Genomic DNA, 19,596 nt, shown 5'->3' on the forward strand with positions numbered 1-19,596 from the left:
ATTCTTACCCTGACTTCTCCTCTTCTTTTCCTGACCTGATGAAGGGTCTCGGCCTGAAACGTCAACTTTTCCATGGATGCTGCCTGGCCTGCTGAGTTCCTCCAGCATTTTATGTGTGCGTTGCTACTGTTTTTGTGGATCCTGTAACAGGGTACAATTCAGGTGTAGTTATAATCTGCTCATAACAACATAAGAACACAAGAAAATGGGAGCAGGAGTAAGCTACCCAGCCTCTCAAGCTGCCCTGCCATTCAGTAGGATCTTGGCCACTTTACCCCAAGTCTCAACTCTTCTTCTGTGCCAGTTTTCTATGGTCCTCATTTCCTCAATCTTCAACCTCACCTAACCTGGTATTTGGCAATGATTGCTTGAGCACCTATCTCCTTAGCTTCTTCCATGCTGTTATCTTAACCTACATAGCTTTCTAATGTCTCTGTACCTCTGCTCAGTCTGGGGAGGGTTTTGTTAGCTGACCTGACAGAGGATATGTGCAGGATCCTTGTGGGAAAGTCATTAAAGGGGGATCCAATTCAGTGCCGTGAAGAGTAAGCTAGGGCTACAGAAATCTGGTGCATTTACATCAAGACCACACTGATGATTTCACATTCTGTGAGATTTTGTTTTTCTACCACATGATATTACTCTTCAAATGCTGCACAACCCTTGAATGAGTTGTTTTCTTGTGCCAAGTTTTGTGGGAGTTCTGTCAGTGTACAGAGCTGTCCTCTGCTGTTTAGTACACAAAGAAAAGTTAATAAACTGTGATTCCAACAACTGTTTGCATTTGTATCAAATCTGTGCTTATTTGTCATGCTACTCTCTGCTTGAATCTGCCCAGTCCTTTTCCGGACGGTATCATGGCACTGAAACATCACTTCTCAAAGATTCACCTGCCCTCCTATATGACTGTGACTGTGTAAATTACCACACAACGTCTATCTCAACCTATCTCCAAGCATTGACATGAATGATACTCCAACACCTCTCCATCATCATCCTGATGGTTCAGATGACCTTTGCCTGGTTCCTGTTACAGCTGAGGAATTGCCAGCAATGGCTTCCTTCTTCATTCCTACAATATTGCTTCTGATCCTTGAGAATCCTAGGCCTTTCTCATTTACATGCTGTCCCTCGGTTATATCATCCACATGTTGCGAGGAACTCCCTTAATATCCCAAGACTTACTGATCTCTGTCATGACAACCAACCTCCTTTCGATGGTCTCTATCTGCACTTCTCATTGCCTTGGAAAAGCAGCCAACATAATCAAAGACTCTTGCCACCCCAGATATTCTCTCTCTTCTCCCCTCCTATCAGGAAGAAGATACAAAAGCCTGAAAGCACTATTCACCACGTTCTGGTACAGCTCGTATCCCAAAGTTTTAAGACTATTGAACAGACATCTTGTGCAATAAGTGGACTCTTGACCTCACAATCTACCTTGTTGTGGCCTTGCGCTTTATTGTCCATCTGTGCTGTAACCATACTTTATTCTGTGTCCTTTTATTGTTCTGATTCTACCTAAGTGTACTGTGGTGTGAAATGATCTATACGGATGGCTTGTAAGCCAACTTTTTTCATTATATCTTGGTACATCTGGCAATAATAAACTAATATATATATTCAACAACGGATCTATTACGGTCCTCCTGGGAAGATAATTCTAAAGTTTCACTGGCATGAAGTAATTTTTTTCTGCCATGCTCATCGTGAGTGGCCAGGTCTTTATCTTGAGACTGTGGTGCCTAGTTCCAGACAGCCCAGCCCTGGGAGCATTCCTACATCTACCATGTTCAAGCTCTGGTAGAGTTCTCTACGATACAGTGAAGTGTTGAACAAGTTAGATCTTTATTCTTTGGAACGTAGAAAGTTGAGGGGGGATTTGATAGAGGTATTTAAAATTATGAGGGGGATAGATAGAGTTGACGTGGATAGGCTTTTTCCATTGAGAGTGGGGGAGATTCAAACAAGAGGACATGAGTTGAGAGTTAAAGGGCAAAAGTTTAGGGGTAACATGAGGGGGAACTTCTTTACTCAGAGAGTGGTAGCTTACAGAACGAGCTTCCAGCAGAAGTGGTTGAGGCAGGTTTGATGATGTCATTTAAAGTTAAATTGGATAGCTATATGGACAGGAAAGGAATGGGGGGTTATGGGCTGAGTGCAGGTCAGTGGGACTAGGTGAGAGTAAGAGTTCGGCACGGACTAGAAGGGCCGAGATGGCCTGTTTCCATGCTGTAATTGTTATATGGTTATAAGTGTTGACAAAATGCTGTGGCTTAGATGGTTGGCTTCTAAAATGGAAGTACTCCACAGCACTCAAGGGCAGGGGCAAGATACTTGGAACTCAGAGTTGTGGGAGGTGGAGGATGTCGAACAGAGTGGAAGGCGGTAAAGCACAAATGGAATTTAATATAAGAATGAGAATTTTGGAACTGAGAACTTGAAGCTCATCCAACACAAAAGTGTGTTGTCAGGACTATCCAATTAGATTGATTACTAAACAGCAACTTGCAGTTAGACACTTCCTTTAAAGCAGAAAAAATCAATCAGTTGGCAAGCAGAGAAATGCAATGCACAGGACAGGCAAAATCAGATCCAAGTTTAACTCGTGGGCTGTAGTACCTCAGTAGAAAATGATTGGGCATCCCATTCCTACTGAAATTCCAAAGAACCTTGTCAGCAGGTTTAGGACTTGATATGATATCCCCATAGCTGAATCGTCACAAGCAAGAGGATCATCAAACATACTAAAGCTATAATTTAAAGGTGATTAACAAGATTGGTGTCTAAAAGGATTCAAGTAAATGGCGGGGGGGCGTGGCGGGGTGGAAATTGTTTCCAATGATGGAAGGACATGTCTCACAGCAGCATAGGCTGTTTAACCGTGTTAAGAGTAAAATACAAATGTGAGTTGATTGCTTGTTATAATTTGGAAAGATGATGAGGAATGTGAAAACAAAATCAAATACCTAACAAGGAAACAAACTGGCCTAAAAAGCAGGGCAGTGGGATAAACTGAAAAGCACTTTCAACGTGTTGACATAGGAATGATGAGCCACATGCCCTCCCTCTAATACGTTCTTCTGCTTTTGCCCATTATGCTGCTGGCACTTAGAGCAGCAATGAAGGTCCACCATCTCTGGCGGCACTCACGGCTTCCTTCACGGTCAGACGCATCCTCTTGGTTCACTGTCAGTCACGCAAGTCCCAGGTGGGGGCTCGGGAATACTGTCACACACAGGTGTAGAAGGATTCTTCATTGTTGTTTCTGTAACAGCAATGAAGTTTCGTTTGACCAGTCGGGGTGCTAGCCCTGAGCTGAACCCCCGAACCTGGAGGGCCATTCTTAGTCCGGCCTCTACCCTTTGACCTGTCTGGCATGGGTAACCCTACCAAGAGCCAAAGCGTAAAGTCCTGACTCCAGCCGGCATAGCTCTCCGGTTCATTGAAGCAGGCAAGCCTCCAAACCACAACAAGGTTGTGGTCCTCTCAGAGCTCTAATGCTAAGTGCCCTAATTATAGTTTTAGAAGGCTGTGACCTCGTAGTTATGATGCTTAACAGAGTCTTCATTCTTTCTCCAGTTGGGAGGCTGGAACATCAGCAGAGACTGGAACAAGGACAACTTTCAAGAAGTGCTCCAGGCCGTCACATCCCACTACCAAACCAGCCCATTCTTCGTCGTCTACATCGGCACCGATGCTAAAAGCTCCAACAGTAATATCATTCAGGTACACAGCTGGGAACAAGGCCCAAGTCCATGTGACGGGAAAAAATAGCTAAGACCCGAGGAAACCTGAGTTGCAATTGATTGAAGGTGGCAGAGTGAATGTGGTGAACAGACTGGGTAACAAGCAGGTTATGGCAAAGCCTACTCAGTAACAGTATGAGGTGCTTTACTAAAGCAAGAAGAGTGCTTGGAAAGATGTAGATAGAAAATATGACATTCCCTGGAGAGGAAGGAAAAGCTACCTCTGCAAATGTGAGCTAAGAGAGTGGGAATTATCTGAACTTATCCAATCTGATATTGAGTCCAGGAAGCTGTAATATGCCTAGCTGGAAGATGAGGTGCTGATTTTTAATCTTGTTATGCTTAATTAGAATAATGTAGAGGGACAATGCAGAAGTGTCAGCATGGGAGTGGGGTAAAGAACTAAAGATGACCCAGAAACTTTCTGTGCAACTTAGAACTTGCTTAATTTCTGAATTTTTCCGGTTCTGATGAAAGGTTATTTCTCCCTCCATATATCCTGATTGACCTGATTCTTATCTCCATAATTCTATGTTTTATTTTAACTGCCCCACCCATCTACAGTATTTTCTTCTGTTTTGAATGGAAGAATCCTGTCAGCTGACTCACAGCAGGCTTCCTCAAACAGCAATGTGATAACAAGCAGGGAATCTGGTTATGGTGGCATTCAGTGAGGGAAGTCAAGGGGTTCAGTGAAGCTTGCTGGAGATTCACCGAAGGCTTGTTGGGGAAAGAGAGGAGCGGTAGGAAAATGGGAATGCATGGTTTTCTTTGGCATTTTGTGTGCACCAAAACAATGCCTCTTAGTGATGTTGCCATGAGGGGAACCAAGTGTAAGTATTAATGGAGATAGCATAAAGGAGTGTTTAAATTGCCCTGTTTAGAGAGGAAAAAAATTGAGAAATGAGTTCTGGATTTTTACATTGGCATTTGTATCAATGAGGCCATCACCAATATTAACAACAATCAAAAAAATCCAGGATGATATCAGTTGTGCAACTGAGCCGGTAGTGGAGGCTTGGATTCTCCAAATGTTATTCTGTCTCCAGGTTAGTGGGAAACCCAGAGAAATGGTGTGAGTTGTCAGAAGGGGTTCTCACGAGATGCTCTGGTTTCCTTCCGATAAATTGACTGCTGCAAATCACCCCTGGTGGCAAGGATCTGGTGGGAGAACTGGAGGGAGCTATGTGAATGGGCATGTGAGAGAAAATGGGTTGAAGGAAATAAAGTGAGGAGGAAAAGACCAGTCGGTTAATCTGAGAGCTGCAGTAGATAAAATCGACTGAATGGCCTTCTCCTAGTTCATAAAAAAATGTGAAAAGGGAAGGTCTAATCTTGATGAGAAAAAAATGAAAATGAACTCCTATACCTGTTGTCACAATCACAAACTACATCTACTACAAAGTGTTTAACCTTACTCAACACTTGCTGCTTCCTCTGCAGATCGACCAGTCCGGACTGAATTTACCTTCAAGGGATTACTATCTCAACAAAACTGCCAATGAGAAGGTACATGACTCAGCAATGTAAATTCCTGAAATTTCTCGTAAGTTAAATTAGTATCACCAGTTTATAAGTGACTTCAAATTGAGCCCATTCAAGCAGTGCTCAATATCCTGTAAAATGCTCCTTATCAATCACCTCCCCATTCACCACCACCACAGATAGGTGTGATTTTCCAACTAAAGTGCTTCACTTAACATGTTGACGAGACTGTGCTTGACAGCATGCTACAAGGATGAGAATTGATTCTCCTCTTTTTAACCTTCTGCACTTTCCTGTCAAAGTCAAGTCCATTTCAACAAAGATGAACTAACTAAGCAAGGAAGTCTTGTGGCTCTTGCTACTTGGTTTGACAGCATTCTCCGGCCCAATCTACTTGGCTTGTGTCATTGCACTGAAAGGAGGGCAGGTTCTCTGCACTAGATTCATTTGTTTTACTGAAAATAACGTTCAGCAAACTCTGCAAACAGAATAAATCTTCCTTGTATAAATAGAGTCAAAAGGAAGATATCCTTGTCCTTCATTGGTGATACAAATGAGCTGGGAGAAGTGTTGGATGGTGCCATTGCTCCCATCATTGTGATTTGAGTGCATCTCTTCCAATGTTAGCAGTGCCTCTGCTGAACATCTATGTAGGCATTTTTATAGATAAGTATGCTCTGCAAATTTATGGTTGTTTACAAACACCCCTAATATCTCAATATGCAGCTCAGTGTCAATTTTATTTGATAATCATCTTTGGTCCATTTTAATAATATGTCATGTTTGTTTCCAGAAATACCTTAGAAAGTTGCCTAGTTTGCCACTCACTCCTCAGGGACTCTGGCCGAATGCCGAAGTAACTGGGCCAAGTATTCTTGGACAGTCCTAACCACCTTTCAAGGAACATAACATCTGCCTGCCTTTGAGACAGGCAGGTGGTGGGCAAGAGGCAGTGCTTACTTGTCTAGATATTTCATTTACCAATCAGTGCAATTGGTTTGGCTTCAGCAGTTGTGGATAGCAGTGTTTAAATGCAGATATTGAAAATTTCACCTGGCTTCAGCAGAATAGAGATGTTGGTGGATTGCTATGATCACCTATTTAGCACATTTCCCCTTGATTATTACTTAACAAGCCATATTGTTGCTTTAATTAATGCATGAGTAAGCACGTGCGTATACTCATTGACCACTTTATTAGGTACACCCGTACACCTGCACATTAATGCAAATATATAATCAGCCAATCATGTGCCAGAAACTCAATGCATAAAAGCATGCAGACATGGTCAAGAGGTTCAGTTGTTGTTCAGACCAAACATCAGAATGGGGAAGAAATGTAATCTAAATGGCTTCGACCATGGAATGACTGTTGGTGCCAAACAGGGTGGTGGAGTATCGCAGAAACTGCTGATTTCCTGGAATTTTTGTGCAAAACAGTCTCTAGAGTTTACAGAGAATGGTGTGAAAAACAGAAAACATCCAATGAACAGCATTTCTATAGGCAAAAACGCCTGGTTAATGGGAGAGGTCAGTGGAGAATGGCCGGACTGGCTCAAGCTGACAGGAAGGCGACAGTAACTCAAATAATCAAGCGTTACAACAGCTGTGTGTAGAAGATCATCTCTGAATGCAGAACACATCGGACCCTGAAGTGGATGGGCTACAGCAGCAGAAGACCATGAACGTACACTCAGTGGCCACTTTATTAGGTATGGGAGGTGCCCAAGGAAGTGGCTGCTGTATGTATTTAGATGTCAGCAGGCACCCAGTGCTGGCATTGCCAACAGTCTTCACCCACCCTCAGAGATTTAACCAAAAATTAAATCACTGTGGCTCTGGTATACAGTACAAGGTGTCGTGTGAAGAGGAAGAACTAAAGCAAAAGCAAACAATATAAATCCTGGAAATACAAAATAAAACGGAAAACACTGGAGAGGCTCAGCAGGTCAGGCGGCATCTGCGTAGGAAAAACAGTTAACATTTCACGACCTTTCATCATTTCGCCTGAGCCTTTCACATAGAAATAAATTGCCAAGTGGCTGACGATCAAGTTTTGTTGGAAGGGAAACCACCCAGAACACACAGCAACTGCCTGCCCTGTGTGGAAGCAGAGTCAGTTCTGACACATACATTGCTGGAAAAGATCCCGTTTCCAGAATCCATATCTCAGCTCTGTTGATGGCAGGAAGGGAATGGTGAATGTATGATCTGGATTGCTGGCGACACACTGCCAGACGTAATCCACACCACCATCTTCAATTGAAGCTTTATCTTCCATTGGTGACCTCAGCTGGTCAATGCCTCCAACCAAATAATAGCAACATAGAAACATAGAAAAATAATGTGAAGCTGATATTCATCTTAACACTGACTTGACTCGTACTTTGTTCAGGCTGCTAGAATCCAACACACCCCTGTTCAATTCATTTTTAGTATGCAGATTAACAGAATAAGATCTGCCAAATGTCTCCCCTCTCACTGTGAAATGGCGAAAACCTGTTTTTCCCTTATTAGGGAAACCAAGAGATTGAACAAAGGACCAGATTTAATTACCGTAGTAGCTTTATATCACAAGATGCTAGAAGTAAAGTAGAAATAAAAAGAAGAATTGCCATTGCCAAAACCAACTTCCAAAAAATGAAACCCATTTTTACCAACAGACACATTTCTATGACAACAAGGCTTAGGCTACTAAAATGTTACATCTGGTCAATCTTGCTGTATGCTTCCGAAACATGGACTATAACAACAGAACTCCAAAGAAACTTAGAAGCAACAGGGATGTGGTTTCTTAGAAGAATGCTGAAAATATCATATAGAGATAGGGTATCTAATGAGACAGTACTCCAATGTGCCCATACAAAAGGATCTTTAATGAGAACATTAAATGAGAGGAAACTTAAATTCCTGGGCTATGTCATTAGAAAGGGAGAAATAGAATGCCTTACAAGGCCTTACATTACAAGGCCATATGCCTGGGAAATGCAGAAGAGGAAGGCAAAGAAGAAAATATATGGACACTGTGAAAGAACTAACAGATCTAAGTGTGCAAGATATCATTGACGCTGTGAGGGATCGTTCAATGTGGAGAGCCATGATCGCCCAAGCGTGTGACGCGCAAGGCACATGAAGAAGAAGAAGGGGGAGAGAGAGAGCCTGTGGTGTGTTGAATTGAAATGCAACAAAGCATCAATAAAGACACAGATGTGCAGTACCCCCAAAGACTACTCGTTTACCAAGTCTGTGTCTTTATTGATGCTTTGCTGCACACTTGAGTGCTGGGTGGAGGGTGCTGATGCTTCTTTGCTGGTGGAGGAGGGGAGATCGTTGCTTTGCTGCTGCTTACACATGGAAGGGGGGCTGGGTGGGGGCTTTGGGGTTCTAACATTTCACTGCCATTCATTCTTCGGGGCACTCCTCTGTTTTCATGGATGGTTGTGAGAAAAAGAATTTCATGATGTGAATTGTATATATTTCTCTGACATTAAATGTACCTTTGAAAACTTTAATACCTTTGAAGTGGATTTGTTTCCTCTTCAAAGGGGTTCTGATGTGAACTTGACTTCTTTTGGAGAATATTGCTGCCTGTTGTTGTAGATGTGTATCTTGGATTTTGTAAAAAGGATTTCACACTATTATCATGAGCTTCTGCCCAGGTAAAACTATCAATCAGAGATCTAGACAGGGTGATTCCCAATGGGTATTGTTGGGATTCACTCAGACCTGTCCAGTTGACAATAAATTGAAAGCCATTTTCACTTAAGGTGTCCTTCAATATCCAATGACTTCGCCTGTGGATGAGTTAGAGGAATGCTTGAGCTACAGCCAAAAAGTGACAATGTGTCAAGAGAACTGATTTCACTGGACAACAATTTTTTTCAAGAGAGTTGCTTCCTCAGAATTTTTTTTTGTTTATGATAGACTGCTTGAAGATGAACACAAATATAATTTCAGACTACTTATATCACGTAGGAATTTGGAGAAACAACAAATTAACTTTTATTGAATATAGTGTGTTTAATTGCGTAATGGTGCTGATGCTTTGCAACAGTGCAACTAGGTTAAAAATATTTTGTTAATGATTTTCATTTGTACTCAGTGTCTGAGGCTTCTCGCTTAGGTGTCCAACAATAATTCACCAGCGTTGATGGATTCCAGTTGCCCTGGTATCTTTCCTCCATGACCGCAATATCTTAGTGAAACCTTTCACCATGCTCATCACTAACAGCACCAAGATTTGCAGGGAAGAAGTCTAAGTGGGAATGCAGAAAATGAATCTTCAGTGACATGTTGCATTTCGTGGTTTTATATGCTTGAAGCATGCTTTCAACCAGCTGCATGTAGTTTAGTGCTCTGTAGATGCTGAGAAAAATTTCAACAACTTCCTTGAATGCCTTCCATGTGACTTTCTCCGGTCCCACTAGAAATTCTTCAAATTGCCGGTCATTGATGACCTTTTTGATTTGTGGACCAACGAAAATACTTTCCTTAATCTTGGCATCAGTTATTCTGGAAAGACAATAGACAATAGGTACAGAAATAGACCATTCATCCCTTCGAGCCTGCACCGCCATTCTGAGATCATGGCTGATCATCTACTATCAATACCCGGTTCCTGCCTTGTCCCCATAACCCTTGATTCCCCTATCCATAAGATACCTATCTAGCTCCTTCTTGAAAGCATCCAGAGAATTGGCCTCCACTGCCTTCTGAGGCAGCGCGTTCCACACCTCCACAACTCTCTGGGAGAAGAAGTTCCTTCTCAACTCTGTCCTAAATGACCTACCCCTTATTCTTAAACCATGCCCTCTGGTACTGGACTCTCCCAGCATCTGGAACATACTTCCTGCCTCTATCTTGTCCAATCCCTTAATAATCTTATATGTCTCAATCAGATCCCCCCTCAATCTCCTTAATTCCAGTGTGTACAAGCCCAGTCTCTCTAACCTCTCTGCGTAAGACAGTCCGGACATCCCAGGAATTAACCTAGTGAACCTACACTGCACCTCCTCCACAGCCAGGATGTCCTTCCTTAACCCTGGAGACCAAATCTGCACACAATACTCCAGGTGTGGTCTCACCAGGGCCCTGTACAAATGCAAAAGGATTTCCTTGCTTTTGTACTCAATTCCCTTTGTAATAAAGGCCAACATTCCATTAGCCTTCTTCACTGCCTGCTGCACTTGCTCATTCACCTTCAGAGACTGATGAACAAGTACTCCTAGATCTCTTTGTATTTCTCCCTTACCTAACTCCACACCTTTCAGATAATAATCTGCCTTCCTGTTCTTGCTCCCAAAGTGAATAACCTCACACTTATTCACATTAATCGCCATCTGCCAAGTTTCTGCCCACTCACCCAGCCTATCCAAGTCACCTTGAATTCTCCTAACATCCTCATCACATGTCACACTGCCACCCAGCTTAGTATCATCAGCAAACTTGCTGATGTTATTCACAATGCCTTCCTCTAAATCATTGACGTAAATCGTAAACAGCTGTGGTCCCAATACCAAGCCCTGTGGCACCCCACTAGTCACCACCTGCCATTCCGAGAAACACCCATTCACTGCTACCCTTTGCTTTCTATCTGCCAACCAGTTTTCTATCCATGTCAATATCCTCCCCCCAATGCCATGAGCTCTGATTTTACCCACCAGTCTCCTATGTGGTACTTTATCAAATGCCTTCTGAAAGTCAAGGTACACCACATCCACTGGATCTCCCGCGTCTATCTTCCTGGTAGAAAGCATCTGTCTCAAATATCAAAATCCTTCATAGAAATGTTTGTGCCTGGTGATAGCAAATTCCATCCTTACAGTCCTGAACCTAATAATTATTACTAAAACCTGTCCTGCCATGCAGCAGCCATGCCACCTAAGCATGGACAAGATAGGAAACTTTCCAGCTTACATTGTAGGCAACATTTTAATTGACTTGAATTATGAATTGAAATAATAAACATAAGTGATTTCAGAAAAATGATTTGTGATAGGGAAATTTCATGGTGATTTTCATGATCAGTAGCTCAAAATTCATAAGATATACTTAAAGGTATTCAGGAAGCAAAATCTTTGTTGTCCAGTGTTTTTTTCCTCCTCATTTTGGCTTGTACCTATTCCTTTAATCCAATGGCAGGGAGTTTAAAGACAGCTGCCTTCAGATTCATATTGGCAGCCTAATTCAATGCAAATGTTGCTGGATTTGTATGTTTGCAGGGAGTATCTGAGCCATTTATTTCAAATGTAGTTATGGTATTTATTTGCGTAAGTTAGAAGTAAATGACTGGTGTATGTATGACTGTGAGTTTGTTAAATCTAGCTTACCTCAGAGTAGGTTAATTTGAGATGATTAAATTGGTTTTGAAACTTTAGAATGGTGCATGTTAACACAAAGATTAGGGCATATACAAGGGCAGGAATGAAAATCAGTCACTGAGCAATAACAGAAAGAATGCAAGCATATAGGGAGAAAATTATCTTTGATTGCCAGTGTTAAATGTGTACATTTTGGCTGTCAGTTTTGCCTAGTTCTGCTAATTTCTTTCAAGATTTTGGTTGTATATTATTAGCAGCAATTACTTTATTGCATTTATTCACTTATTGTTAAATGTCTTTGCTACTTAGAGTTTCAGACTTTTAAGAAGTTTAAGTTCAAATTCAGGTTTATAGTCATTCAACCACATACATATTTCTCACCAAACGAAAAAACAGGCCTCTGGACCAATGTGCACAACACAGCACATATAAAGTAATAGTACCACAAATAAATCTACAAATAATAAAATATATTCCAGAAAATTGACATTTCTTCCTAAGGTGCCTTTATCAATAGAAGTCAAAAAGTAAAGAGTATTATATTAGTGGCCTGGCTGGTGGCAGAGAGTTCACTCGTCTCATGGGCTGGGGGAAGAAGCTGTTTCCCGTCCTAACAGTCCTTGTCCTAATGCCATTGTAACTTCTGCTTGATGGTAGGGGATGTCAAAGAGACTGAGGCAGCCTCTCCACTTCCTGAGGAGATTGAGGCTCTTCTTTCCGACATCCTAACCATTTTTACAGGAGCACCATCAAGAGAGTCCCGACTAGCTGCATCGCCGTCTGGTACGGGAATTGCAAGGCATCCGACTGCAGGGCCACTACCAAGGATTGTGAGGCCTACTGAAAGGATCACTGGGGTCTCTTTTCCACCCATTCGAGATATTTATCAGGAACACTGTGTACGCAGAGCCCCTTGCATTGTCAAGCATCCTTCCCACCCATCCCCAAAATTTCTTTATTCCCCCCCACAAACCCAGGCGGAGGGTACCATAGCCTAATAGACAAGGACTGTAAACTTAAACATGAAGTCTGATTTTCATATTGCTCTTGTGGAGGGAAAAAATAAAACCAGGAGTACTTATGCTATTGGGTTCGCTGTCACGAACTTACCTAAATGTCAGTGCCATTGAAGATACATTTGAGACTATCAGAGTAACCCTCAGGGGTATTGAGCTATTTAAGATTCCAGCAGAAGATGTGAGAATATCACTGATGGGTAACACTATGAGCTAGAGGACTTTCTGGACAAACGCTGAGGTGGAAGGTGGAAGTAGACGGTTTAATTTGAAGTTTCATCAAGAAGCGGAGAGGCATAGTAACCAAATGGGCCAGACTGCGGTGCCACATCAGTGAAACATGAATAAGGATATAGAATGAAAATGGGACTTTTGCAGGAAGTTCTCACCCTAACTATGGTTTATTATTACTACTGTCATTTTCAAGAGATTCTACCTCTTCAGAATTAGAAACCATGTATGTGTTTCATTTAGTCATTGTGCTAATTAAACGGTTTTGAAGTAAAGCACTCTTTTCCTTTCCCTCCAGGTCATAACAGCTTACTTCAATTACATGGTGAAACTAGGGGTGCTGCTGGGTGGCGAGGAGACTTCTACCCAGGCCCAAATGCAGCAGGTTCTCGACTTGGAGACAGAGCTGGCCAACATAACAGTTTCACAGGAGGACCGCGCAGATGAAGAGCAAATCTACAACAAAATGACGATACGCAGCCTCCAGGTGAGCGATGTGTGATGGTGCCAAGTAACCGACTGAATCTGTATTATCTTCCTGGTAGAAGATACAAATTCCTGAAAGCGTGAACCACCAAGCTCAAGGACAGCTTCTATTCCACTGTTACCGAACTCATGAGCAGACCTCTGGTAGAATAAGATGGACTCTTGGCCTCACAGTCTACCCCGTTTTTATCTTGCACTTTATTATTTTCATGCATTGCACTTATTTGTAAGCTTTTACACTTTGTTCTGTATTGTTGTTGCTTTACTTCGTTCTAATTCTAACTCAATGGGCTGTGCAATGATTTGATGAATGTTGGCACATGTGACAACAGTAAACTAATACCAATAGCAACACTTCGTCTACCAAAATGGTGAGCAGCTGCCAGCCATCCAGGAAATCAGCGCATATATTGCAGAGGGTAATTGATTGATATTCTAAATCTTGATTGAGTGTTCATTTCTCCCTCCACTTCTCCCTTCTTTCCTCATCCTTCAGTAGCTCACACCCATTCCTGCAGGGGGAATTGAGTCAGATTGTCAGAGCGAGGTAGGACACATGGCTAAATTGTGGCCCAACAATAACCTCTCACTCAACTTCAGTCAGACTAAAGAGCTGATTGGTGATGTCAGGAAGGGAAAGGTTGGACAACCATGCACTAGACAACATTGAGGGATCAGTAGTGGACAGAGTCAGCAGCTTTAAATTCCTGGCATCCGGCATTGGCCGATGGAAACGTGGACCAGCCGCAAGTATGACCTCAGCAACATGTTCGAGTACCAACTCCTTATGTAGCATATGGTTAATGTCCTTGGAGTGTATGCTTGCATAACCTCTCATAACTTTCAGTGAGTAAAGTATTTGTCATTAGGTCGCATCTGGAACTTCCAGCTGGCGGACGATTTCCCTCCGCGCCACTCTGACATATTGGGTAACCATGCACTCGGCAGGTTAAAACAGTGGTTTGCCTTTGTCTACTGCCGGGTGAGTTTAAAGAGAATACCACCTCCTGCAGTGGATGAGCAGGACATCTAAGTGCCTTGTCGTGCTCTTAGCGCTCCACCAACGCCTGCTGGCCTGCCTTCTTGACCGTTGAACCATTAATTGGTCTCTTCCACTCAATCTGCCATGGCCAGACTTCACACGCTGGGACAGGCAGATCCCCTACCTCACCGAGGGTCGAAGACCCGTCAGCTACCCTCACCTGGTTTGGCCCATCTGCCGAGACGGTTTACCAGGGTGTGGCCACTGCGCGTGTTACAGCTACTTGCAGCCACAGGTGAGAGCTGAGCGCCAGGTGGGGACCAAAGGTGGACGAGCTGCCCTGAAAAAAGGCACAGCAGGCCTCGCCCCCCACCAGAAGTGCGACCACTCCCTAGACATCCCATACACCCCATAAAGTATTAACTATGATCAAACACATACGTACACTCACCTTTTCCTTTCAACTTCAACACTATTTACTGTTGAACAAGAGGTTAAAATTCATCACATTTGCTGTGTCCACCTGTCTGTTAGTCATTTTTATTTTGATGATCAGAAATGCAATTAGCCGCGTCTGATTCCAGGATTGAATGAGTTGTCATATGAAGAGTGTTTGATGTCTCTGGGCCTGTATTCACTAGAATTCAGAAGAATGAGGAGTGACCTCATTGAAACCTATCAAATGGTGAAAAGCCTTGATAAAGTGGATGTGGGCAGGATGGGAGAGTCTAAGACCAGAGGACACCTCAGAATAGAGAAGTGTCCTTTTAGCAGGGAAATGAGGAGGAATTTCTTTAACCAGAGAGCAGAGTATCTGTGGAATTCATCACCACAGACAGCTGTGGGGGCCAAGTTTTATGCATATTTAAGGCAGAAGTTGATAGATTCTTGATTGGTCTTGGTATGAAGGGATACAGGTGGAAGGCAGGAGATTGGAACTGAGAGGAAAATTGGATCAGCCATGTTGAAATGGCAGAGCAGACTCAATGGGCCAAATGGCCTGATTCTGCTCCTGTGTCTTATGGTCTTCTAGTTTTATCTAGATTATGTACTAAACAACTCCCCCCCCCCCGCCCCACGCCCAGTTCGAACAGTTCAGCCAGCTGTAATTGTTACCAGGAATCACTCACTTAAGTCCTTTTCATCTTTTTCCTTCATTCATCCCTCAATGCAAGTTGGTTTCATTCTTCAAAGGGATTGATTTATTCTCTACCTTAAAAGATAGATGAAGTATATCCTTGAGTTAACCAGCTGGAATCCTCCAAATTGGATCATTATCTCTCCCCATCCTCCACCCTGAATCCCCATGTTGCACTGAGTGAAGACTACAAAAGATTTGTTTCCGAAGTAGCTGCAGAGTTGAAAGTTTTACCTGTTTGGGGATTTTAATCATTTTGTGACCACCCGCCCCATGGCATGGAGAGCCTATGAATATTAACACGGTATGGGAATGCACTGTGAGTTCTGAACCCATGCCTCGTATTCATTCTGGAACATTCTTTGTCTCCTAGTCCTGGCCTTTTTCTGTTTAGTAAAACTCTCCTTCTTCAGGCGCTGGCTCCAGCTGTTGACTGGCTACCCCTGCTCTCTGCTATCGTATATCCAATGGAGCTGAATGACTCCGAGCCTGTGGTCGTCTATGCAAAGGAATATCTGAAGAAGGTCTCAGACCTGATTAATTCTACAGATAAAAGGTCAGACTCCATTACATTTATCTTTTTTTTCATAACAGACACAAGACAGCTATACTCAGCTTCATTCCATCTGCCCAGGAAGTGTCTGCATTAATTTAATATGAGGATAAGGTATCAAAGGGAAGGAAAATAAATAAAAACATTGAAGGTCAAGAACAATTCTCCACAGTTCATAGTGAATTCTATCACATAAAGATTAATAAAGCAAAGTGAATTGGTTTGTATCTTGGAAAGGTCTCAAAACCTTAATTATAGTCAAGTGCAGACTGTAGTTAAGTGGGCAAGTATGGAGGCCATTTTGTGTGTTTTAATATCCAAAGCTGTTGTTCATCACGGGGCTCATCCAGAATCCACAATAATTGTTAAGAGTCTGTCTTTGCCCCTCCCCCTAGTGATAGCATCCTGTTCTTCCCCAGCCCCAGGGTCTCAACATTTGCCCAGTCTGATTTCACCAATCATTTTTTTTTATTGAGATATGGTGTAGTATAGGCCCTTCTGGCCCTTCAAGCTATGCCACCCAGCAATCCCCCAATTTAATCCTAGCCGAATCACAGGACAATTTACAATGACCAACAAACCAACTGGTATGTCTGTGGACTGTGGGAGGAAACCAGAGCACCTGGAGCAAACCCACACAAACATGGGGAGAATGTACCAACTCCTTTCAGGCAGCAGAGGGAATTGAACCCGGGTCGCTGGAACTGTAAAGCGTTGTGCTAGCCACTACGCCTCCATTATGTTAAATATTTGTCTTTACAATGGACTGTGAATGACCGTCAATATTTCTGCTTCTAGTATCCTCAACAACTATATGATGTGGAGTGTGGTAACCAAAACTGCCAGCTGTCTGGATCATCGCTTCCAGGATGCCGAGGAAGAATTCCTCATGGTCATGACAGGAACTAAAACAGTGAGTAAAAAGCCATTTGTTGGCTGGTAATAGATCCCAGAACCTAGCAATGATTCTCATTTAATTGAATGTATTAACATTAATCCAACGTAATCCAGATTTGATTCAATTTTAGAAGCATCCATTCCAATGTTGTTTTAGTACTTTTCCTGTTCATCTCTGGGTAAGTCCAGAAAGCTGGACTGGATCAGTAAAGCTGGCCATGTACATTTACATTAATATTCAAACAATTTGGTCCATGAACTTTCATTTCCAGTAGTAAATATGGATTGTGAGTAACTTTCAGTCCGGAGTTTAGTTCTGGTTTAGCTCCACCAAGCTATTTGTCCTCAAGGACAAATCTATGTCATTTTGAACTTCATTTTGAAGTCATGTTTCTCAAAAGCAGATACTGAAGTGAAACGAAATTGGATAACTTTCTGAAATATAATATCCATCACATCCCTATGTTAAACTGAGCTTGTGCAATTGAATGTATGTTTATTTTACTTAATAGATGCAAGATATATAGGATATTTTCCCATTTTTTTCATAAACATTACCTAATAAAGAGTAAGTGCAAAACAAATTAGCCATCTCTCAACAGTGACTGTTGTAAAGCTACATCAAAGTAAAAGAGCTTTAGCATCAGGACAGCGTAACCAACCTGTTTCAGACAACTGCTTGACTGACCTTCTTATGGAAGGTACTAATATGGTGGACGACTGCTTGGTCGGCTTTCTCTGGCAGATTTAAGGATAGATTTAACTGCTCCAAGCAGTGTAGATTGGCTGTGCGATATCTGCGATCTCAGGCCGGCTGAGAAACCATCAGATCCCGGCTCTGTTTTCCAATGGGCTCCGAAAATAAACTGGACTGGTCAAAGAACACTGAGGCTGTCTACAAGAAGGGTCAGAGCCGTCTCTATTTCCTGAGGAGACTGAGGTCCTTTAACATCTGTCGGCGATGCTGAGGATGTTCTACGATTCTGTGGTGGCCAGTGCTATCATGTTTGCTGTTGTGTGCTGGGGCAGCAGGCTGAGGGTAGCAGACACCAACAGAATCAACAAACTCATCTGTAAGGCCAGTGATGTTGTGGGGATGGAACTGGACTCTCTCACGGTGGTGTCTGAAAAGAGGATGCTGTCTAAGTTGCATGCCATCTTGGTCAATGTCTCCCATCCACTACATAATGTACTGGGTGGGCACAGGAGTACATTCAGCCAGAGACTCATTCCACTGAGATGCAACACAGAGCGTCATAGGAAGTCATTCCTGCCTGTGGCCATCAAACTTTACAACTCCTCCCCTGGAGGGTCAGACACCCTGAGCCAATAGGCTAGTCCTGGACTTATTTCATAATTTACTGGCATAATTTACATATTACTATTTAACTATTTATGGTTCTATTACTATTTATGGTGCAACTGTAACAAAAACCAATTTCCCCCGGGATAAATAAATATGACTATGACTATGACTAAGGAGCTTTAACAATAACTTGTTGTTCATGTATGTTGAATTAAAGGATTCAGAAACTGGGCATCACTGGCATGTCTGGTATTTATTGCTCGTCCCCAAGTGCCCTTGAGAAAGTGGTGATGAGCCCATGTAAACCTTGAGATGAACTGATTGATGTCCTTAGACTCTAGGACAATTCCTAACGCCTAAAGCAGAGAAAGTGTTCCAGATGTCACTGATGGCCTATTTAATTTTAATCTATGCAGGGAACAAACAGAGCATTGCCAGTTCATTTTAGCTCTTGGGTCTGTCTTGTGTTCCTAAGCAATTCTCCTTCAAAGTCGAAGTTCATTTATTATCAAAGTATGTATGCAGTACACAAACCTGAACCCTGAAAATATTACTATACTTCATAACACTATAATTTGTAATATCACTAATCAAGAATGTGCAGATGCTAAAAATCTGACTAAAAGCAGAAAATGTTGGGAAGACTGGTGCGTCTGTGGAAGGTGCACCAGTTAATATTTTCGTTCTGGGAACCTTCCATGGAACTGGGAAAGAGATAAACAAGTACAGTAGATTGGGAGACCACTTCATCGAATACCTTCGCTCCATCTGCCACAAAAAGCAGGATTTCCCGGTGGCCACCCATTTCAATTCTACTTCCCATTCCCATTCCGACATGTCAGTCCATGCCTACGCTTCTGCCGCGATGAGGCCACACTCAGGTTGGAGGAGCAAACCCTTATATTCTGTTCCAACCTGATGGCATGAACATCAATTTCTCAAACTTCCAGTAATTGCACCCCTCTCTCCTTCACCATTTCCAATTCCGATTTCCCACTCTCACCTTATCTCCTTACCTGCCAATCACTTCCCTCTGGTGCTCCTCTGCTTTCCCTTTCTTCCATGGTGTTCTGCCCTCTCCTGTCAGATTCCCCCTTCTCCAGCCCTTTATTTTTTCAGTAATCAACTTTCCTGCTCTTTACTTCACAACCTCCCCCTCTTCCTGTTTCACCTACCACCTTCCACCTTGTAGTTCTTCCTCCTTTCCCCCTACTTTCTTATTCTGACTTTTTCCCTTTCTTTCCAGTCCTGATGTAGGGTCTCGGCCCAAAACGTCAAATGTTTACTCTTTTCTCTAGAAGCTGCCTGGCCTGCTGAGTTCCTCCAGCATTTTGTGTGTGTTGCTAAGCAAGTCTGATGCAACATCCGTCTTTTAACCTTTTCCCTTCCCACTCTCCAGGGTAGTCTGTCCTGATGATCTAGTGATACACTTCC

The 19,596-nt window shown here is 42.6% G+C and overlaps 1 protein-coding gene across 4 annotated transcripts in view; it reads left to right on the top strand.

The window, feature by feature from the left end:
• Window positions 1-19,596, top strand: part of LOC134337883 (endothelin-converting enzyme 1-like) — a 333,269-nt gene that overhangs the window by 270,447 nt on the left and 43,226 nt on the right. For all 4 annotated transcript variants that reach the window (XM_063033200.1, XM_063033203.1, XM_063033202.1 and 1 more), the window contains 5 exons: window positions 3,583-3,729; window positions 5,193-5,258; window positions 13,099-13,287; window positions 15,820-15,962; window positions 16,758-16,872. In XM_063033200.1, coding sequence (XP_062889270.1) covers window positions 3,583-3,729; window positions 5,193-5,258; window positions 13,099-13,287; window positions 15,820-15,962; window positions 16,758-16,872 — 660 coding nt within the window. The remainder of the gene's footprint in view (window positions 1-3,582; window positions 3,730-5,192; window positions 5,259-13,098; window positions 13,288-15,819; window positions 15,963-16,757; window positions 16,873-19,596) is intronic.

This window comes from Mobula hypostoma, chromosome 25, assembly GCF_963921235.1.
Source record: "Mobula hypostoma chromosome 25, sMobHyp1.1, whole genome shotgun sequence".
Lineage (NCBI taxonomy): Eukaryota > Metazoa > Chordata > Chondrichthyes > Myliobatiformes > Myliobatidae > Mobula > Mobula hypostoma.